The 22,902-nt window shown below is 43.7% G+C and overlaps 1 protein-coding gene across 6 annotated transcripts in view; it reads right to left on the reverse strand.

Annotated features, from left to right (window-relative positions):
- Nucleotides 1-22,902, reverse strand: part of CHCHD3 (coiled-coil-helix-coiled-coil-helix domain containing 3) — a 282,325-nt gene that overhangs the window by 170,909 nt on the left and 88,514 nt on the right. For all 6 annotated transcript variants that reach the window (XR_011387457.1, XR_011387456.1, XM_008258130.3 and 3 more), the window contains exon 4: nucleotides 6,910-7,027. Coding sequence is in view for 4 of the 6 variants with exons in the window: in XM_008258130.3 (XP_008256352.1) it covers nucleotides 6,910-7,027 (118 nt within the window). In the remaining 2 variants the exon portion in view is untranslated. The remainder of the gene's footprint in view (nucleotides 1-6,909; nucleotides 7,028-22,902) is intronic.

The raw sequence follows: 22,902 nt of genomic DNA on the forward strand, positions 1-22,902 counted from the left end.
TTGAAGCACAAACAAAACACAGAACCACAAAGCACACAGCACAAAATTAATCAATTCTTCTTCTTGATTGCTTCACTGGTGCATTTCAGACAAAAGAGAAACAGGGGATGAAAAGTGACATTTTGGTGAAACAGTCACTTAAATTTGCAAAAACTGAATTTATGCATTCTCCCACCCGATTTCTTCCAGTGTTACTTTTTCTTCCCCAAACTGTGTGAGGTTTTTCAAACTCAAAAGTTCTAACTGAAGGAGGAAAAAAAATGACCTTCTCCACCAAGTTGACTGGAGACCCTTTGAGGAAAAACAATGGGATCTAACCCATCTTCACATCCCGGCAATTCACAGCACCCAGGACAGAGTAGGTGTTTAATAAATTTGTCACAAAGGGAGGGGAGAGGGACCCAAATACTAAGGATCTAGTGCTCTCACAAGGGCTGATCACAGGAGCGCGATGGGAGGCTAGGATACTCCCCAGTCTTAAAGAAAATGGACCCCTCACAGCGTACTCTTCACCATGGTACTGCTTACACTGACGGCTAATTCTTCTCTTCAGAATGATATAGAGTTGCTGATGCAAGAAACATGGCAGTTTGTAGCCTCCATGCTTCTTTCAACCCTTAAAACCCCCCAAAAAAACCCTTGCAATGTTATCTCCCAAATATTTCTGACCTCGCTTCTCTCTGTGCAGCTGTGGCCAGGCTGGGGTACCACCTGATTTCACCTGGATCCACACAAGCTAACTGGTCTCCATGCTCTGCTCATTCCCTCCTCAAGTGAATCTTCCAGGCCTCACAAAATGCACTCCAGCCATCTCCTTGCTGTCCTTTAAACTTGTCTAGGCAGCCAACCCAGGACCTGCACAGGTGTATATGCTCCTCCGGGATCCTGGCCCTGATGACCACTTCTCCCTCCTCCCTCCTTCTTGCCCCGTCCCTCCCACCCAGCAAGCTCGAGCCTTGGCCTGCAATACCCTCGGCTGCACCCGCCAACCCTCCTTCTCAACTTCGAAGGCAATTCCCTGCTCATACCTAAGAGTCAGCTCAGCTTCATGCATCGTCAGCATGAAAGCCCTTCCGTTCTTCCCCTACGTGTGCTCCTACTGCTGCGACTTGAGTAGATTCAACTCCTGTGACTGCTTGTTGTTGCCCTGCTGTTTGCTGGGCGGTGGCATATGTCAGGCCCTCAAATGTGTGTCTGCACCTGAATACAGATACAGCAGTGAGGCAAAAGGGAGACAAAGTCTCTGCACCCACAGATGTAAGAATCATCACAAGACCAGAAGCAGCGTGGCTTTAGGACAGACTTAGCATTTCCAAATATTAGTATCTGTATCTGTCTCCCACATCGTACTGGATTCTTTAAGGATGGGATTTTATCGTTTTTCTTTCTACATTCCTGGTACCCAGTAATGTACTTTCCATACAGTAAGCACCCAGTATAACATCTTCCTACATAATGAAGGAAACTCTCACAGCTAGGTATGTTATCCCCAGAATATTTAAGTAAATACTGCCTTACATAAGTACACTAAGGATCTTTTCTTCATTTTCTTTATTTTTATTTTATTTGTGTGTGTATGTGTCAGAAAGAGAGAGAAAGAGAGAGAGAGAAAGGAGAGAAATCTTCCTTTTGTGAGTTCACTCCCCAAATGCCTGCCATAGCTAAGATAAGCTAAGCTAAGCCGAAGCCAGTAACTCCATCCAGGTCTCCCATGTGGATGGCAGGCACCCAGGTACTTGAGCCATCACCTGCCTCCCAGGTGCGTTAGCAGGAAGCTGGATCAGAAGTGGAGCAGCTGGGACTTGAACCAGGCACTCCCACAGAGGATGCAGCCAACCCACGTAGTGACTTAACGGCTACACCACACACCTGCCCCAGAGGCTTCTTTCAAAAGTTTGGATTTCTTTTAGAAAGAAAATACTACATGGTTGTGATAATAACAAGAAATCAACAACATTAAACCAATATAGATTAATAAGACAGAAAAGAGTAATTCAAAAATTGAATTGACATTGTTAAATCAAATATAACCCAAAGGGAAAAAAAACCTACTTTTAAAAACACAAACCAAATGACATGGCACATATTAGATTACATGTACAGAGTGTTAACGATACATGAATGTCAAGTGCGTGAACTTCACAGGCTCCCAGGTCCTGTGTTCCGAATCAGCCTTTGTTCTTTACAACTGTGCTTTTTCTGCACCTAAGCAGCGAACCCTTAATGTGAATTATATTTGATCTTTTTATTAGTGAACTGGCTCTCCACAAACTGTAGCTAAATCAGCTGATTCAAGCACTGGCCAGAGCAGGGAAGCACAGGGGGAGACACTGGTCGGCCCCTCTGGAATCTGGTGTGGAACTCAGCTTGCTGGCTAATGCAACTCTTCCAAAGGGGAAAAGTTTGATCCGATCCTAGTTTAAAGCTTCGATGTCAGGGCCACTGACACTGCCCTTCAAAGAGCTTCAATAGGGCCAGCGCTGTGGCTCAGTGGATTGACGCCCTGGCCTGAAGCGCCGGCATCCCATACGGGCGCCGGTTCTAGTCCCAGCTGCTCCTCTTCCAATCCAGCTCTCTGCTGTGGCCTGGGAAAGCAGTGGAGGATGGCCCAAGTCCTTGGGCCCCTGCACCCGACTGGGAGACCAGGAAGAATCTCCTGGCTCGTGGCTTTGGATTGGCGCAGTTCCGGCCGTTGCGGCCAATTGGGGAGTGAACCAGCAGATGGAAGACCTCTCTCTCTCTGCCTCTTCTTTCTCTGAGTAACTCTTACTTTCAAATAAATAATTAAAAAAAAAAAAAAGAGCTTCAGTAAGTTAGCTGCTAAAACAATTGTGGGAAGGGGAGCTGGACTCACAGCTAAGGACACAACGATCTAAATGTCAGTTGTCAGTGAGCAGGGGAAACCGAAAAGGGGTAAAAATTTTTTTTCACAGTACATGATGAGCATCTCTAATACACAAACTCAAACTCCAAAGGCTCTTCAGCGCCAACATGATGCCACAAGTCGAAAACCCCACAGCTGACTTCACGTTAATGGGCCTCAGTCAAAATACGGGCACCCTAGAGGGTCAGCGTTGTGGCACAGGAGGCTAAGCCGTCACTTGCAGTGCCCATATCCGGTAGCAGGGTGCAGGTTCCAGTTCTACCTACTCTGTTCCAATCCAGCTTCCTGCTAGTGTGCCAGGGAAAGCAGAGCATCCTGGCCCAGTATCTGGGCCCCGCCATCCCTGCGGAGAGAGCAGGATAGTTCCCAGCTCCGGGCTTCAGCCTGACCCAGACCTGGCTGTCGTAGTCATTTGGGGAGACAGCCAGCAGATGGAAGATCTGAAGATAGATCCATCTCTCTCTCCCTCTCTCTCTCTTCCTTGTCTCCCCCAGCCTTTCAAATAAATACATAAAATAATTTTTTTTAATGTGTATATGTAGACACACTGAAAATACGGCTTAAAATTACCTTTTGGCTACAGCTATGAGATACATATGAGAACAAATGAATTTCATGTTTAGACTTAGGTCCCATTCCCATGATATCTTGTTATTAATATGCAAATATTCCAACATTTGGAAAAAAAAATCCAGAAACACTTCTGCTTCCCAGGATTTCAGAGAAGGGCCACTCAACCTGTAGCAACCTCGGACTCCTGGCCCCCAGCACAGTTCTCAGACAGCTTTCCAATGACTTCTCATGTGTCAGGGCCAGCCGTCACTTTCTGCAGCCTGCAACAATTGGGTGCTAAATCAAAAAAGCTACAACGCGATGTTTGGCCAGCGCTCAAGAAGCCCCCGGTGAGAGCTAAGAACGGCGGTGGCGGCATCGAGGGTTGGAGCATGAACCCCCAGCAGCAGGCTCAGAGTCACTTTCCACGCCACACGTTGTTGTTTCAGGGGACGACGGGGCACAGAGTGCAACACCCCAAAGCCTGGGTGGAGTGCGTCTGAGAGGCAAAGGCAGTAAGAACGTTTGCAAGGCCGCACATCAGCAACACGTGACGGAACTACAACAGTCGTTTTCAGACTTTCCAAACTATGCTATCTTTGCATTATTTTTAAAAATGAAGAAAATTCAGTGATATACATTCAACCAAAAACCTAACTATACAAAACATGCATTGCTATAGAAATGTTTACTACATACTCTAAATGTTATAAAATGTGAAGGCTCTTTTAAGAATGATTTTTAAAAATGTACACTATTATCTCGGCACATAAATATAAATACTGTATATAAACTTAGTGAAAGGGAATATCAAAACAATGAACCTGAATGGTAACAGTAATTTTCTCTAGAAAGGGTACTTTGTGAGTGACTTTAAAAACATTTGTATGTATTTTCTGATCTGTACAAAATGAATATATGTATATATTCATATATATATGCATTTATCTTTTGGCATAACAAATAATAAGAATACAGAGTGAAATTTGCTAAATAAATTGGAAATCACTTGGTACATAAATTGCCACAGACAGTAACATTGCTGTGGCTCTGTGCTAACACTCAGATGCCTGGGAACACTCGCACCACTCTCTGAATTGCTGCCATCCTATTATATAAAGTCTACTTTTGTTCCCCAGCCGCTTTCAGAATTCTATTTGTCCAATGTTATGATGGATAAAATTCAGGAGCCATGCATACTATGATTTGCCATCTGTAGCAAATAACCCCAGAATCAGTTAAAAAAAAAAAAAAAAAGCTGGTTCAATCAAACCACATTACATAATATTACAGATACTGTTAGGTAAGAAATCACTTTCCAGTTTTTATATGTTCACATTTTTGGTGAGAATCCTCCCCTTTTTAGACCTTAGCACATATATGTACACATGCCTGGGGGAGGAAGGGTTAATGAGATAAGCGTATGAATCTAGCTTGTCTCCATGAGCTAAGAACAAGGCATTTCCAAACACAGAGGGACAGAGGATAAGGATAAGGACAGTGTCAAGGATACAGTGCAAGAAGGAAAACCTGAGAGACAAAACCAACCCAGGATTCTTCTGCCCACTGGAAGCTAAGAACTTTGCTCCCTCAAATGCGCACACTATTTACCCTCTCCACCGCAGTCTTGACCTTCAACTAGGGAAACTTTATGCATGAAAACGACCCTTCAACCAATTGGCTTCCCATTTCTTCAACTTCCTCAGATCTTAGTTAGATGTACAGCAGATGCAACCATCAACGGAGTGAGTCGCCACTCAACGTCCCTAGTTCTGAAGCCCTGCCGCTTGCACAGCTCACTTTCCTTCCACGGAACTCCCTGACCCCCTGATTCCACTCAGTGCATGCGGCCCTCCCGCTGGTCGCTGGATGGACCCCACTGAATCGGGCTTCTCTTCCTCCACCTGTCACCCCGGTTCTGGCTTCCCCATCTACCCAAGCAGCCTAGACCTCAGCTCCGTCACGGAAGAAAGAGTCACTGCAAGTGGACTTCCTTTTATTTCCTCTGTTTGCCCTGATCTGATCATTACCTATGGTGTCAAATTATCACTCTGAACTCCATACAAATGCACAATTATTACGCAGCAGTTTCCAAAAAAGAAACTGAAAAAGAAGTCAACCTTCCTGAAATTAACGCAGTAACTGCAAAAATATAAAACCAGGCATGAACAGAAACTGACCCTTTTCTCATGGAGTTGTTCTGCTGAACTAGGAACACTGCGCAGCATTCTGAAGTCCCAGACTACGCGGTCCCACTTCCGGGCAGAGGCAGCTGTGTCCCCATGGTGACTAAAGCTTCTGAGAGGCCACATCTGGGCTTCTAGAAAGGCTATGGCGGAGACTGAGCAGTCACACTGCAGGCTTCACCCGCAGCAGCTCCCCCCGCAAGCATCTAACAACGGGAAATTGCTCAATAAATTAAGCTCACTATGATAGAATATTATTCTGCCATTTAAAAACTACATTCGGGGGGGGGGGGGCTAACGGTTAAGAGGCCAGTTAGGATACCTAAGCCCCTCATCAGAGTGTCTGGGTGTGGCCCCCGGCTGGAGCACCCGACTCCCGTTGGCCCCTGATGCGGACCCTGGGAGACAGTGGTGATGGCTCACAAAGCTAGATTCCTGCTAGCCGGGTGAGAAATCTGGATTGTCCCTGATTCCGGGCTCTGGCCCCAGGCCCAGCCCCAGCCATGACAGGCACTTGGGTAGTGGCAGACGAGATGGGAGCTCCCTCTCACTCTTTCTTTCCCCACCCCACCCTGCCACTCTCTGACTCTAGAATTTTTTTTTTTTAATTTTTAACTACATTTCAGTAAAATGTTCATGCTTCCAAATACCATTTATAGCAGCATCCAAGTTCTGAACAGTGTGAACTATAACCAGAAACACACAGTCTAGAGGGAGACACAGCCGGTGTCAACCCTCATTCTATCAGAGAGATTGACGGGTGTCTTTCAAATGTCCTCCCTACTAATAATCCTTTTGTTTCAGGAAACCTTTGCATGATCTTTTTCTTTAAACTAAGATTTTATTTGAAAACAATTATTTGTTCTCTTAGAAAGAAAAATGGTTCCCCCGAGGCCCTCGCTGAACATCGTCCGATTTCTGAAGCTCAGGGGACGACTGATCAAACCAGGCTGGCTCACCTGCGCTGGAGTCTGCTCAGATGAACGCAGGCAGAGAAAGAAGACGAGGCTGTGGCCCCGGAGATTTCAGAGACTAGAAAACCAAAAGCAAGGGAAGACACAAAGCACACAAACAACCTTCCTCCGGGGCCTGAGCGGAGTGTGTTGGTTTTTCTTTTTTTTTCCTCCAATGCTTCAGATGTCACCTGCCTTGGAGTCCCTGGTGGCTATTATTAATAAACTGCCGGCTACTTGTGAAAGGCAAAAATCCAGACATTCTAAGCAAAGGGAACACGGCTTTGCCCGCAGAACCCCTCCCTGGGCTGCCCGCTGAGTCGCTGGTGCTCACCAGGTGCTTGGCCTTGGCGCGCTCCTCCTCGCTCGCCACCCTCTCCCGGAGGATAGCCCTGGTCAACTGCTCGCTGGCGGCAGCCCGCTCTCGCTCCAGCTCTTTATCTTGCTTCAGTCTGAAAAGACAAGACAGGCCTGGCTTAGCGGAAAACATATTTGGTTGGTGGATGTGATGGTCTGAAGGATGAAATCTTTTCGTAGGAAAACAGCAGCAGAGACCGTCCTGGCCACGAGCAAGCAAGCCGCAGCGGTAAACATTCCCGTGGCCTCCACCCAGGCACTCAAACGCAAGGGCAAGGTCATGCATCTGGCTGCAGGGCATCTCTGAACTCCACCGAGTGCCTCTTCTGCAAAACTGAATCCTCCCCACCCCAATCCCCATCGCTGGTGCCTCCCTCAGCCCTCTGAACACTCCAGTCAGAAAACTCATTAACAAGCCATTTCCGTGGCAGATATTCGAAGGTAACCAGCATCTTCCCCTCCAAGCATCTGTTGAATACACACCAGGTCCCGTGCCAGTCCTGGAGGACACAGTGGATCTTACATTGTAGCAGGGGAAAGAGGTTTGAGAGAGCTAAAGACACAAGGATGCTGTCCACACTTCTCAGACATCACCTTGCTCATATGCAAATACGGCCACACCTCCTCGCTTCGGGAATAACCCTCATTTGTCCCTTAGCTCCACACTACATGGAATGTTCCAGACATGTTCTAGCAAAATCAGACAGCGGAACCTGGCATCCCTGGACGTGCACACTATGCGAATTCTGTTGGTGAACTGTGAGACTGCAACAGGTCTATCAGGAACGTCCTGACACAATCAGATCCACGTTAACCTACAAGCCACTGAAACCCCTCGTACACGATCAGGAAAAATTACTTTGGCGCTGACTTTTGCCATAGTGCCTGGCACATCAAGACATTCCGGAGCCCCTGAGTGACAGGGAACAGTTCGGTCTCATCTCATGGACAAAGATTCTCTGACTGCATTTTCTTCCCTGAGAGAATAACCCCTCAATACCTTCATATCCCAGAGGTACCGGCCATCCTGTAGAAAAGAAAGGTGCGACTGTTGTGTTGGCGTCAGGGAGATTCTGAGTGAAAAACCTGACGTGACTGAGGAGCATCTAACTCTACTCTGGACCAGACTTTCAAAAAGGTTCTCAAAAAGAATTAAAGAAGATTTTAAAAAAAATTCTGTTTCTATTGTTAGTTAGCCTGCCATATCATATTGATATGCCCGAATTCTCAGAAATCAACCCTAACACATGAAATCATCATGTAAAATAGATCCCAAAACTGGTATACTTGGCCCTAAAAATGTGTGGTTTCATGGCATCAGTTAAAAAAAAAAGAGAGAGAGACAAATTAAAATTCTCTAATGCAAAACTAACCTTTAGCAAAGTTCCTAAGCAAGAAGCACAATCACGTGTATATACCACAATTTTCTATAAATTATTTCTAAAGGATTGTACAGTAAATTTGGCGACATCAGTGATGCCAGTACCTTAACTCCCCCAGACACTTGACTGTAAAACACAAGCCAGCCGCCTCCGGGAGCAGGAATTCTCAAACACAGCCCACAGCCAAGCAGCACCTGGTTAACTGTGAGAGATGCAAAGTCCCAGACCCCACACCTCCTGAACCAGAAACTCCGCAAACTGGTTCTCCTTCCAGGTGATCCCAATGCATGCTAAAGCCGACAGTCACGGTCCTCAATCACCAAAATATACTATATGCAAATAAAACCCAGAGACATACAAAAGAAAAGTGGACATCAAAAATGAAGTACTCAAGAGCTGGCGCCGCAGCATAGCAAATAAAGCCGCTGCCTGGGATGCTAGCATCCCATAGGAGCACTGATTCATTTTCTGGCTGCTCCACTTCCGGTGTAACTCCCTGCTAATGGTCTGAGAAAAGAAGCGGAAAAAAGGCCTGGGTGTGTGGGCCCCATATCACTCTCATGGGAAACCTGGAAAAGTTCCTGGCTCTTGGCTTCAGCCTGGCGCAACTCTGGCCATTGTAGTCACCTGGGGAGTAAACCAGCAGATGGAAGACCCTCTCTCTCTCTCTCTCTCTAACTCCAACTCTCACTTTCAAGTAAATAAATAAATCTTTTTTTAAAAAAATGAAATGGTCCACATGAGGATATCATAAATGCTGGGGCTATTGTATCAGATTTTAAAACCATGTATTGAAAGCTATTTTTATAGGCATACTACCTACAGGAAAAAAAAAATATTCCCTACTTTACACTTGAGGCAGAAACTAAAACAATAAATTCATTATCACTTGTGGATCACTTACCATGTGCCAAGCACATGTGCTAGACATCTTACATATATAAACTTTTATTTAAGAAAGACATTATTTCATGAACATAGAATGAATGCTATGCAGCTAGATTTTACCATATTTATTGCACTTGGTATAAAAATCTTAAAGTACTGTTTATTTTAATAATGAGAACTCTTTCTAATTGCATTTACTTGTGTACAGTGTAAGTTCTGAACACAGTGAAACCTCCCTGCATTGTACAGACCCTGCAGTCAGAGCACACGCAGGGGCACCGAGTGACTAAAAACAACAGGAGCTGCCTTTCTCATCAGCTTGCACAGTCACCTCCGTTTATCCTTACCAGCACAACTACACAAATTCCCAAGCAGCTTATTCTAAAGGAATGTCTGCAAATAGGAAAAAAATACATATACATGGAGTTAAGTTCTGCCCAATGACTGTTTAAGAAACAGAACAGTGAACTGCAGGGAGCTCGACTGTCTGACCCGGAACATTCTCATTTCCCATCAGGACAATCTGGCACGCCTGAGTTTTCACAGCTGAAGGCCGAACTATATAATCTTAAGGTCTGCGGCAGCTGAACATTTCACAAACACCCCACTCACACGTGATTCCCTATTCCATAAAAATCCTCGAGAGACGCGGCAACAAGGGGTAAATCAAACAGAAGGGTATAATAATCTCCATATTTTATACTGCTCTAATTCCCACGCAATGGGCATTTATTTATTCTTCCATTCTGATGCTTACATTTCCCACTCCTTAACAAAAACGATACACCGGGTAAGAGCACCCGGGACTCATAGATTTATTCAGGATGGAATTGCTGAGTGACAAGACACGCACTGCTCCAATCACCAGGCATAAAATCACGAGCAAGAGGGCAGGCATTGTGGAACAGCTGGCCCGATCCAAAGCCAGGAGCTTCTTCTGGATATCCCACGTGGGTGCTGGACCCAAGCAGTTGGACCATCTTCCGCTGCTTTCCCAGGTGGATGGGAAGAGGAGCAGCCGGGAATCAAACTGGTGCCCATATGGGATACCAGCGCTGCAAACAGAAGCTTTACCCGCTACGCCACAGCACTGGCCCCAGAAGATACGTTTATTTAAAAATGATGAACTAGAGACACAGTCCCTGATCTCAGGAAGCTTACTTGGAAATTACCAATGATAACTGCACTTTTATCTTTTTCAAGTGAGCTTGCTGTGAGACCACACAGCTGAGGCTGGTATTTGACTTGTCATCCAAGGGATATTAACTGAGGCACACGGGAAGCAGAGCCTCAGACAGAGGACAGCAACCCCGGCCAGAGCTCAGATTCCCTTTAGGGTCCTAGAAGGGACAATCGCCCCCGCAGCGGACTTTAATTTCTGACAAGTTATTTTGGACATCGGAGTTGCGGATAAAGTGGCACACTAATTGAGACTTCATTTCCGTCCAGGGCCGTAAAAAAGCAACAGCAACAGATCAGAAACATCTAAATTGTACCATGCCCGCATTTCCCCCACTGTCCTCCCCAAACACTTCACTGACAGCAGCATCTTTCTCTAGCAAGTTCCCTCCTTCACTGATCCATGCCAAGCACTGACCAAACTATAAGCACGTGGCAGAGCAGAACACTTTGATTTTCAGAACCTCCCAATTCTTTCTAGAGCTTCCTCTCTGGTCCCCTCGCTTTGGTATTGCATCAAGCGACTCTATTCAGCGACCGTCTGTGAAAGGCAGATGTCCACGTGGTCAACCAGCTTTCCCCCTTACGAGGTGACCCTACATTGGGGGCTTCTCTGACTGCTGCTGCCCCAGTGGCGCAGCCAGAGACTCAGCAGCCATGGTATTTCATAAAGCGCCGCCTAGGGAAGGAAGTGCCGCTCTCGCTGGCGACGGGACACGGCAAGGTGAAGAAGGAGGCAGGAGATGAAGTAGGTCTTCCATTATGAACTCAGGTTTCCAAAGATTTAAGAATTACCTTAAAACAAAACTGAACACACCAAGTACTTTAGTGAACACACTCGCTTCTTTATTTACTGGCATTTCCCACTTACTATTTCAGATCTCCTGCTCTAATATTATTCTACATTAAGCCCCTGATTCAAGTTTCATTTAAATTTCCTTCCTTTAAATACATATCTCTCCTCATTTAAATTCTCTCGAGTTTTAAGCAAAGAAGCAGGAGTTTAGTGTAAACTTTTCTTATTTGCATTAAGTAATTGCAGAGCTTGCCTAAGCTTAATGAAACAAATGCCACTCGGCGCTGCCCTTCCACCTCAAGCCCTAGCAGCCTCGCTCTTTGTCCTCGGTCCATGCTCAGCCAGGGGAGGGACTCCACACACAGCAGCAACATGAACGTCCAAGGAGCAGCCAAATCTCCTATAGTGACTATTATGGCATGTCCTTGTAAGGGGGTGGGGGGAGGCACACTCAGCTCTCACAGACATCTGGTATAAAATCTAGTTCTATGTATTTCAGTCCCAGTGTAAAAACCAGCTGGTATTATTTTATCCTGAAGAATCTAACGGTTTTAAGAGAGTGGGAAGGGAATTTTAAGGACAACTGTAGCAAGGCATTTTTTTTTCTATATTGAACTTCATTATCCTCCATGAGGGAGGAACTGCTATCTCCATTTTTAACATGAAAAAACTATGACATATACCAGTGGCACAAAATAGCCTGATCTGATTTCCAAAGCCAGGTTTCATGAACCTCCTAAAATGTAAACTCGCACTCAAGAATTGGTTTCTGCTGTATTACGCACCTTTGTGGTCAAATGAGGACAATCTTTAAAGCCTATACTACTCATAGTGGCTTTAACATACACTCTTTTTAAATTCACTTTCACGATATCAAGTGAGAGAACGTCCCAGCGTCCACATTATTACCAGCTCGATCCCAGGGGCCTTTCCTGGGTGTTTCTCTAGATCTGGGCACTGCTCATCGGGCCACTCACAAACACTCAGATTTATCTTCATGTGGGTTGACGCGCAAGCAATTCCATACAATCCCAGCTTAGAAAATCACTTTATAATTTAATAAATAATGCTATTACACTGCTAAAAGTAAGTTGATAAGAAACTCAGGTAACGGGTGAGAATAAATGGGAAACTGTGATTGACAGGAGCAAGTGGTCTGACTAAATGATTGATCTGAAACTGAACTATGATCATTCCACTCAGACAATATCTGCAGAATACTTCAATGGACTTGACTCAGAGAGACTGTTCAAAACACTGCAGGAGAAAAATGAGCGACTACGTCCTCCAAGGTCATTTTTAACGCTAATGATAACTTTCATTTTCATGCATCATACTTTGTCAGAACCTGCTGAACCAGCATTCAAAATACTGTTTACTGTTCGTTTTTAAGCAGAAAAGCTGAGCTGGGTAATTCAATGAACTAATTATCAGACTGTGAGAAATAACGACAGAATAAGTATACAGCTTTCTATTAATAAGACTTCACAAAAATGAAAGCACATAGCAAGTTGAACACTTCTCAGCTCAAATTATTTCAAGTTCTGAAAGGAAACGTGTGTGCACTGATTCTAAAATGAATATGTGAGCACATCTGTAGATCACCATAGGTTAAATTCATACACAACAGTTCCATGTGTCACAAAGGGTTATCATGAGGCTTTCTTAGTGCCAGGTACAGTTTTAAGTACAACAACCCTACTGAATCAACTGTTATATTTCAGATGAGAAGTTTAGACACAGAGAAATTACGTAAAACTGAGAATTGGGTATCAATCAGTTAGCCATGGTCATAAAACCAATGAGAATTATAACCAGGATTAAACAGTTTGTCTGACCTCAGAACCTGCCACCTTAAAGCGAATACATACACACATACACATACACACACACACACACACACACACACACCCCATTATGTAGGAGCACTTCAAAAAGTTTGTGGAAGATGGAATTAAAAGATAAGCTTATTTTTGTTACAGAAACATTGAAATACCTGCAGTTTTTCATAGTATATATTTTCCATAAACTTTGTGTAAGGCTAACTCCTAAATGTTACAATCTAAAAGGCATGTGGGGGTAAGAACTGTGGTTGAAGGATTCTGTAGCCCAAACACTAATCAGTGCCTGCTTCTTGGTAGACATTCCATAAATACTTTTGGAAGAATTTAGAGTGTGAGTTTATTTACATAAACAGTATGGGACATAATTATTTTTCAATTTAGCAATGTATTCTTTATAAAATGGAAATCCAGCAATAAATAAGTCTCAGAAAGTTGAGTGACTGCAATCTTGCAAAGCATATACTAAAGCAATAGTAATTCTTCAGCATTAAGAGTTGGTTCAGAAAGCAGCCCAAGACGACATTTATTTCAGTCAATGATTTTTCTTTGTCAGCACCACTTAAACTGGTACTAGGAATTTAACAAAGTTTGCTTCCTTTCCACAAAAGACATTTAAAAATGAGTTTGTTTTAATACACACTGAAATCTTGTCACAATGTGGACATTTCCCTGCACTGCTTCAAAATGTTGCAGGAGAAGAACTCAGCCCAGAACCAGAAGCCTACAACTATCACTGGGAGTACCTACAGCCACACTCCTCAAGGCTTTCCATCTCCCCATCCAGATGAGTGTCTCCCACTTCCACATCACATATTATGCTCTACCTGTAGTCCTGTCTTCAGTCCTCATTTGGGAACAAACAGCACGCGTCCTGCATTTATTGACACCACATTCATACCAAACAGTCTCTGGAGCCAGCGCAGTGATGCAGTGGGTAAAGATGCCTCCTGCAGTGCAGGCATCCCACATAGGGGCTAGTTCGAGTCCTGGCTGCTCCACTTCCAATCCAGCTCTCTGCTGGGAAAGAAGTAGAAGATGGCCCAAGTCCTTGGGCCCCTGCACCTACATGGGAGACCCAGAAGAAGCTCCTGGCTTAGGATCAGCACTGCTCCAAGCATTGTGGCCAACTGGGGAGTGAAACAGTGGGTGGAAGGCCTCTGTCTCTCTGTCTGTCTGTCTCTCTCTCTCATCTCCCTGAGTAACTCTGACTTTCAAATAAATAAAATAAATCTTTAAAAAAAAAATTCTGCAACTGCACTAAAAAATGTGGCTCAGTGGGTTAATGCCCTGGCCTGAAACGTCAGCATCCCATATGGGCACCAGTTCGAGTCCCGGCTGCTCCACTTCCAATCCAGCTCTCTGCTGTGGCCTGGGAAAGCAAGGAAAAAAAAAAAAAAAAGATGGCCCAAGTCCTGGGGCCCCTGCACCCACATGGGAGACCTGGAAGAAGCTCCTGGCTTTGAATCGGCACAGCTCTGACCATCACGACCAAGTGGGAAGTGAATCATCAGATAGAAGACATCTCTCTCTCTGCCTCTCCTTCTCTCTCTGTGTATCTCTGATTTGCAAATAAATAAATCTTTATATATAGAGTTGAAAACAGTTCTGACTTTAGATCACAAGTGAATGTCACCACATCTATGACAAAGCCCCGGCACCCAGTCTCACTCAGGAATTCACGATCAGGTCCCCAAAGCAGCCTCTTCCGCAGCAGAGTAATCTCCGGCCGCTACTTTGTTTGCGATGAAGTGAATACGTAAAGGCATCTTAAACCATGATGATCCGTCTGTCTTTCTAAAGTATCCATCGATTGTGCTAATGCGCCAAATACAGCAGAATAATGGTGGGAGTGGAGAGGTGAAGACATCCACCAGTAAACTGGGCACCATCAGCACGGCTTGAAAACAACCTGATTCATAGACGTTGTGGGGGAAATGTCATGCATCGCTCGTTACTAGGAAAGACCTGGGCAGAAAGTATTTCCCTGCACCTGTCCGCAACGTCGTCCCGCAGCACCTTCAGTGGATGGGTACCTCGCACAGGGCCCCCTCTCATGCGTCCTTCTGTTCAGCACGGCTGTGCCAATCTATCAGTTATTAGCTTTCATCACCATGAAAACAAATTACTCTTTTTTAACAGAATTTCACATAAATTATATATACCTCTATGCGTGTGTCAAGTAATCTGGCAGCCTTGATCTTTAAATGGGTAATTGTGCTAAGTCACAATTATAATTTTTCCCCAGAAACCTTTTATTTAAGGAGTACAAACTAAATACATTTCATAGTAACAGCTTTGGAAACATGGTGATTCTGCCCACTGTACCTGCCCTCCCACCCACTCTCCTACCCCTCTTCCTCCTCTCTCTCCTAGTCCCATTCTTATTTTTTACCAAGATCTATTTTCAATTAAGTTTATACACATGATTAACTGTTAGGTAAAGAGCTGCAAATCCTACAGAAAAAACTGTTCCTCAACAATCGAAACAGAGATGTTCAAAATTCATTGCTCTCAAAAAGTCAATTTTACCTCTATAAATTACCTCCTAGGTGCTTTATTAGTTATTACAGATCAGGGAGAAAATGTGGTATTTATCCTTTTGGGACCGGCTTATTTCACTGACCATGATGTTTTCCAGCTTCCTCCATTCTATTGCAATCAACTGGATTTTAGTTTTTGTGGTTTTTTTTAACCACTGTGTAGTATTCCATGGTGTACATATCCCATAATTGCTTTATCTAATCTTTGGTTGACAGACATCTGGATTGATTCCATCTCTTAGCTATTGTGAATTGTGCTGCAGTAAACATAGGGGTACAGATAACTCTTTTATACGCTGATTTTATTTCCCTTGGGTAAATTCCCAGGAGTAGGATGGCTGGGTCATATGCTAGGACTATATTCAGATTTCTGAGGTATCTCCATATTGTCTTCCATAGAGGCTTTACCAGTTTACATTCCACCAACAGTGGATTAGGGTACCTTTTCCCTCCAACATCCTCACCACCATTGTTTGTAGATTTCGGTATGAAAGCCATTCTAACTGGGGTGAGGTAAAACCTCATTGTGGTCTTGATTTGCATTTCCCTGATGGATAGTGATCCTGTACATTATTTCATGTGTCTGTTAGCCATTTCAATTTCCTCTTTTGAAAAACATCTGTTTAAGTCCTTGGCCCATTTCTTAACTGGGTTGTTTTGTTGTTCTGGAGTTTCTTGATCTCTTTATATATTCTGGTTATTAATCCTTTATAAGTTGCATTGTTTGCAAATAATTTCTCCCACTCTGTCAGTTGCCTCTTCACTTTCCTAAGTGTTTCTTTTACAGTACAGAAGCTTCTCTATTTAATGTAATCCCATTTGTTAATTTTGGCTTTGACCGGCTGTGCCTCTGGAGGCTTTTCCAAGAACTCTTTGCTTGTTCCAATGTCTTGCAGGGTTTCTCCAATGTTATCTAATAATTTGATGGTGTCGGGTTGTAGGTTTAGTCTTTAACCCATTCTGAATGGATTTTTGTATAAAGTATAAGGTAGGGGTGCTGCTTCATATTTCTGCATCTAGAAATCCAGTTTTCCCAGCACCATTTGTTGAAGAGACTGTCCTTGCTCTAGGGAGTTTTTAGCTCCTTTGTCAAAGATAAGTTGGTTATAGATGCTTGGATGGATTTCTGCCATCTCTATTCAGTTGCATTGGTCTATCCACCTGTTTTTGTATCAGTACAAAGCTGTTTTGTTTATAACTGCCCTGTATTATGTCTTGAAATCTGGTATTATGATGCTTCTGGCTTTGTTTTTGTTGTATAAGATTACTTTACCTATTCAGGGTCTCTGGGCTTGCATACGAATTTCAGCATCATTTATCCTATATCTGAGAAGAATGTCTTGTATGTTATGGTGTTGCACTGAATCTATAAACTGCGTTCAGTAGTATGGATCTTTTTATGATACTGATTCTGTCGGTCCATGAACATGGAAGATTTTTCCATTTTTTGGTATCTTCTACTTCTTTCTTTAATGTTTCATAATTGTCACTGTAGAGATCTTTGACATGCTTGGTTAAATTTATTCCAAGGTATTCAATAATTTTTGTAGCTATTGTGAACGGGATTGATCCTAGAAGCTCAATATCAGCTTTGGCATTGTCTGTGTATACAATGGCTGTTAATTTTTGCATAATAATTTTATATACTGCTGCTTTACCAAACTCTTTCATGTGTTCCAATAGTCTATTAGTGGAGACTTTTGGATCCCCTATATATAGAATCATGTCATCTGCAAATAGGGATAGTTTGCCTTTTCCTTCCCAATCTGGTGGGGTTTTTTTTGTTTGTTTGTTTTTTGTTTGTTTGCTAATGGCTCTGGAAAAAAACTTCCAGGACTATATTGAATACCAATGGTGAGAGTGGGCATGTTTGGTTCCGGATCTTAGTGGAAATGCTTCCAACTTTTCCCCATCCAGTAGGCATTGGCCGTGGGTTTGTCAAAAATTGCCTTGATTGTGCTGAGGAGTGTTCCTTCTATACCCAATTTGTTTAGAGTTTTCAATCATGAAAGTCTGTTGTATTTTATCAAATGCTTTCTCTGTGTCTATGGAGATAATCATATGGTTCTGTTCTTCAATTTGTTGATGTGATGTATCACAATGATTGATATGTGATAAATCCCACTTGGTCTGGGTGAATAATCTTTCTGATGTGTTGTTGCATTCAACTGGCTAGCATTTCGTTGAGGATTTTTGCATCTATGTTCATCAGGGAACTTGGCCTGTAGTTCTCTTTCTCTGTTGTGCTTTTTTCAGGTTTAGGAATTAAGGTAAAAAAAATAAAAAAAAAAAAAAAGGAATTAAGGTGATGCTGGCTTCATGGAAAGAATTTGCGAGTATTGCCTCCCTTTCAATTGTTTTCAACAGCTTCAGAATAACTGTAGTTAGTTCTTCTTTAAATGTCTGGTAGAATTCAGCAGTGAAATCAGCAGGTTCTGGGCTTTTCTTTGTTGGGAGGGTCTTCATTACTGATTCAATTTCTGTCTTAGTCATTCATCCGTTTAGGTTTTCTATGTCTTCATGGCTCAATTTAGGTAGGTTGTATGTGTCCAGAAATCTGTCCATTTCTTCTAGGTTTCCTGGTTTTTTGGCGTACAGCTCTTTGTAGTAATTCTGCTGATTCTACTGCTGTTGTCTCACGCTCACCTTCTCTCCTCAAGGGAGATCAGTGATTGGGCACTAGCCCCAGTGGGTACAGCATTCATCCACACTGCACAAGAACCCACACAAAGGATCTGTGCAGCCCTCGGTGTGAGCATGGATTCCTCGGCAATACCCTCACCAGGGAATCAGGGAGCTCTAAGCATGTGGAATCAGTCACAATTACTAACAGTATAACTGGAATACTAGATGTATCTCTTCCATTTTATATCAAATTTGCTATTAATTTTATTTATTTTCTTTTTTTCCCCTTTCCTTGTTTTCCTGGATGTATCAAGTTATCATACATTCTCCTCCCCAATCTCCCCCCAAAATTGTACTTTTTTATTCAGTTAGTAGTTTCTTACTCTCTGAACACTCACAATTTTTCCCTGTTAGATTAAAAACACAGCTCCTACTATTTTTTTCAACTGTTGCCCACCTAAACCCAGTGAGAGGAAATCATTTCAACACTTTGACTTTCTCCCCAACCCAACTCTTTGCTAGGAGTTCCATGCTTTTAAATCCTCAGGGATTTCTCTCCAATTCTGGAAATCCTCACTGGCACTGTTATTATATGTTTTCAGTCTGTCATCAAGTCCACAAGGCAAAGAATGTTTCTTGTGGATGCATTTTCTCCTCTTCATCCTTTGGGATGCTGGGGTTGGATGGGTTGTAAACCGTGTCTCTACTTTGCAGCTGGGTCCCTGTGGCTGGAAGAGGAAACGGGACCTCTGTCCTGTGGCTTTTGCCACACCACTCAGACTCAACGCCTCACACTCAAGGTGACAGCAGCTCAATTCAGTCTGTTAAAGCTTCCACATAGCAACCTACTCCTGAGTCCCAGTCCTACCTACAGGTAAGGTCCTTAGAAATCTGAGCCCCACTCCCACAGGCCCTGGATGCCCCCTCCTCCAAGCTTCATGTGTGAACAGTTCCTATCTGTTCCCATCGCTCCAGCTGGAAATGGCCACTGCTTCCTGCCAGCCCCATCTCTGCCCGCCCTGGAGCTCCAGTGTCTCACTCAGTCACCATCAGACACATGTGGTAACTGAGCCCAGAGAGTGTGGCTACTCCAAACAGAGGCATGCTGTATGCCTACCATACACCCCGGACTTTGAAGAATTAGTACAAAAATGAGGACGCAACATGTCTCATTAATAAACTTTATACTGAATATTTTATAGTGAACATTTTAGATATATTGGAGATTATTAATAGAATCATCTTCACTTATTTCTTTTTATTTTTCACATGGCTACTAGAAAATCAACCACGTAGACAGCTCATGTTATAGTCCTACTATAACAGCAGTGCCTTAGATTTCTTGTTTGTTTTGTTTTTGCTTTTACAGTTTCTAAACGCCTCATTAACAATTCTTACATTAAATTCTCTGTGCAAAAATAACTAATGTCTCTTGTCTCCTTAACAGGCTCAGCCTGCTGGATGTTAACATTAATAAGTTCTCTAAATCCCTGCATAGCTGTGGCCTTCTTTTTCACTCCAACTGGAGAATGAGAGCTCAAAACAGAGTCTGGGGCTTTCTATCCTTACTCTCAGGAATCTCCAGGTATCACTGCATCTTCTGGCTTCCAGTCTGGCAGAAGAAAGGCCTAACCCCAGGATAATCCCGCTTCCTTTATAAATTAGTTGTTCTTTCTGTCTGGAGGCTTATAAGATTTTCTCTCTATCCTTGGGAATTTTTTCTCTTTATCCTTCGGAAAATGTAGTGGCCTAGGATTGGGTGTGCATCTTCCCCCATCAATCCATGCTGGGATAAAGAGAGTCCTTTCAGTTTGCACACCCCAGTCTGTTTTCAGCTCTGTGAAACGTTTTATATCACTTAATTATCACCTCCCGTCTAGCTCTTAACTTTATCTCCTTCTAGAATTTATTGCATCAAATATAACATGGATAAGGTTATCTTCCCCAACTCTCTCACATCTGTGAAATCAAGATGCATCTTGAAATTACTGGTATCTTAAGTGACAATGGCTGTGGAAGCCACAAACGTCAAAGCACCACTGACGAGCTACTGAGCGAGGCTGCCTCTGCCGGGCGCCCTTCTCACTTCTCTCCTGTCCTGCAGCTGCTGTGTCTCGTGGGCACCTGCTCGCTCCCATTTGCCAGCTCTTCTAGAATCGAGTCCAGCTGCTGGGCTGCCCTGACGCGGAGCTCCGTGCTGCAGCCGAGGCAGCCTCCGAGGTGGCCATGGCTATATCACCAGCAGACAAGCTGGCAGCCCCCAGCCGAGGGGACCAGGACAAAGTCTCTCTGTCCCAGTCTTCCCAAGCCCTACTCACCCAAATCAGTCGAGAAGGGCAGGGAAAGCAGAAGGTTCCCTGGGGGACGTTCACACAGACGGGGGCCTCTGTTGCTCCTTGCCCCACACTACAACTAACCCAATGGCTCACCTCAGTCATCAGATGCTCTTCCAAGGGAAAGCAGCAGTAATCACACTGGAAGTGAAAGTAGAGATGCTTCAAGCCTCCAACTCCCTAGAATCCTATTTTCAAAATTTATGCTCTTTTTTTAATTAAAGGGTTAAACGAAGAATTTGAGGCAGAGTTGATTTAAAAAAAGTGCTGACTACGGCAATGTAGGGCACTGTGCATTAATTCTAATGGAAATAATTTCTCCATGTCATCTTTCCACTATAAAAGAAACCTTTGAGGTTGGGCCTTTGGTGCAGCAATTACGATCCTGCGGGGAGGAGGGCAGCGTCGTGGTGCAGGGAGTTAAGCTACCACCTATAACACGGGTATCCCATTGAATGCCAGTTCAAGTCCCAGCTGCTCTGCTTCCTGGAAATCCAGCTCCCTGCTAATGTGCCTGGGAAGGCAGCTATATGGGCCCCTGCCACCCACCTGGGACCCAGAAGGAGTTCCTGGCTCTTGGCTTTGGCCTGGTCCAACCCTGGACATTGTGGCCATTTGGGGAATAAACCTGTGGATGGAAGACTGATATGTCTGTCTCTGTCTCTGTCTCTGTCTCTCTCTCATAATATATTTAAGTTAGTTAATTAGTTTGTTAGTTAGTTAGTTCTGGGCCCCTGGCTTCAGCCTGCCCAGTCCTAGCTGTTGCAGGCATCTGGGGAATAAACCTGCAGATGGAAAATCAATCTCTCCCCCCTCCCCACCCTCCCCTACCCCATCTGTCTCTTTCTGCCTTTCAAATAAAATGAACATTCACAACTAAATATTTTTTAAAAAGAAGAAACCATGAGGCTTAACTGAGCTCCCTGTTCTCTATGGAGCTCTCCAAATGCATCAGATGAAAACCATTAATGCCAAAACACAATCAGATAAGAGCAATTGTATCTATGACCGGAATTCATGGTTCATTAGGCAAAACTGAAGGGCAGGTCTTCAACAACCAAGGTCTAGATAGACTGCCTGTATTTCGGGAACTCTGCTTTGATTAAATCCTGCACGGCTGAAGTCCAAGATTAAGTCCCAAGGCAAGCACCTCTTCTGTAGTACCGGGGAGGGACACAGCCAGATGCCTTTAAGGCCATCCAGTCTGCTGACGAAGCTGTACAGGAGATCGGGACAAAACCCTTCCAAAGGGACACACAGGCCAGAACCAATTTTGCCCTCAAACTATTTGAGGCAACAAAAGGATAAATAGCCTTTAAGAATCAAATTTCCTATCACGGAGTACAATCTAGTTATTGCCCGCTAGTTAAAATAGGCCTCAGAAAAGAAATTCATGCTCATTTCTGAAAATTAGTCTCATTTCTGAAAAATGATGGCCTTTTACTTTTTTTTTTTTTTTAACCTTAACTCTTTTCAAATCTGAAAGGAAATCCCCAGAGGTGAAGCGGCTATGTCTTAGTCCAAGCTCACCTTCCTGTTACAAGTCACCTTGGCGGGGGCCTGGGTGAGAGGAGGCGAGCATTCTGCGCAGTGGTTCAGCCGTCACGCGTTACAGCCATACCCCATATTGCATTGCCAGGTTTCAGTCTCGGCTCCAGCTCCTGATTCCCGCTTTCTGCTAATGCACCAGGTATTGCCTCAAGTGATTGGGTCCCTGCCACCCACACAGAAGACCTACATTAAGTTTCTGGTTCCAGGTTTCAGCCTGGCCCAGTCCGGGCTGTTGCAGGTATTTGGGGAGTAAACCAACAAATGGAAAACACTGCCTTCAAATAAAATGAATACCTTTTTTTTTTTTAAGAAAGTTACCTTGGTATGCACAGGAAGTTCAACAGACAACAGCACCCACGGTGCTTGCTCTACAATGCTTTCTCCTTAGATAATGGCAATCAATTTTCATGCCTCTCTGACACTATTCATCAGCTATAAAACATATGCCTTGGCAGGTGTTTTACTTCTAGTATTCCCTACAAAATCATGCTAAAGGAAACAATTCTAATGAAAATACATTGATTTTAAAGTCACGCCAAACATTATACTGGATTGCAATTTATTTTCATTTTCAATATAAACATAAAGTGAGAAGACAGAAACATGTTTAGAAAGAACAAAAAAATGAGAAATTCTGTATCATTTTACCTACGGTTATTTTAGGATAACTCCTGCTCATTCCTTTCTTGGTGTTTTCTTTTTTTAACCACTTTATTAGGGTAGAACTGACATAGCCATATACATACAAGGTACACAACTCCATGAGTTTGAAAAAGTGACCACCCTTGAAAGCATCCCACCATGAAAGCCATGGCCATCCTTCATCACCTAA

The sequence above is a fragment of the Oryctolagus cuniculus genome, chromosome 3 (assembly GCF_964237555.1).
Source record: "Oryctolagus cuniculus chromosome 3, mOryCun1.1, whole genome shotgun sequence".
NCBI classification, from domain to species: Eukaryota; Metazoa; Chordata; class Mammalia; order Lagomorpha; family Leporidae; genus Oryctolagus; species Oryctolagus cuniculus.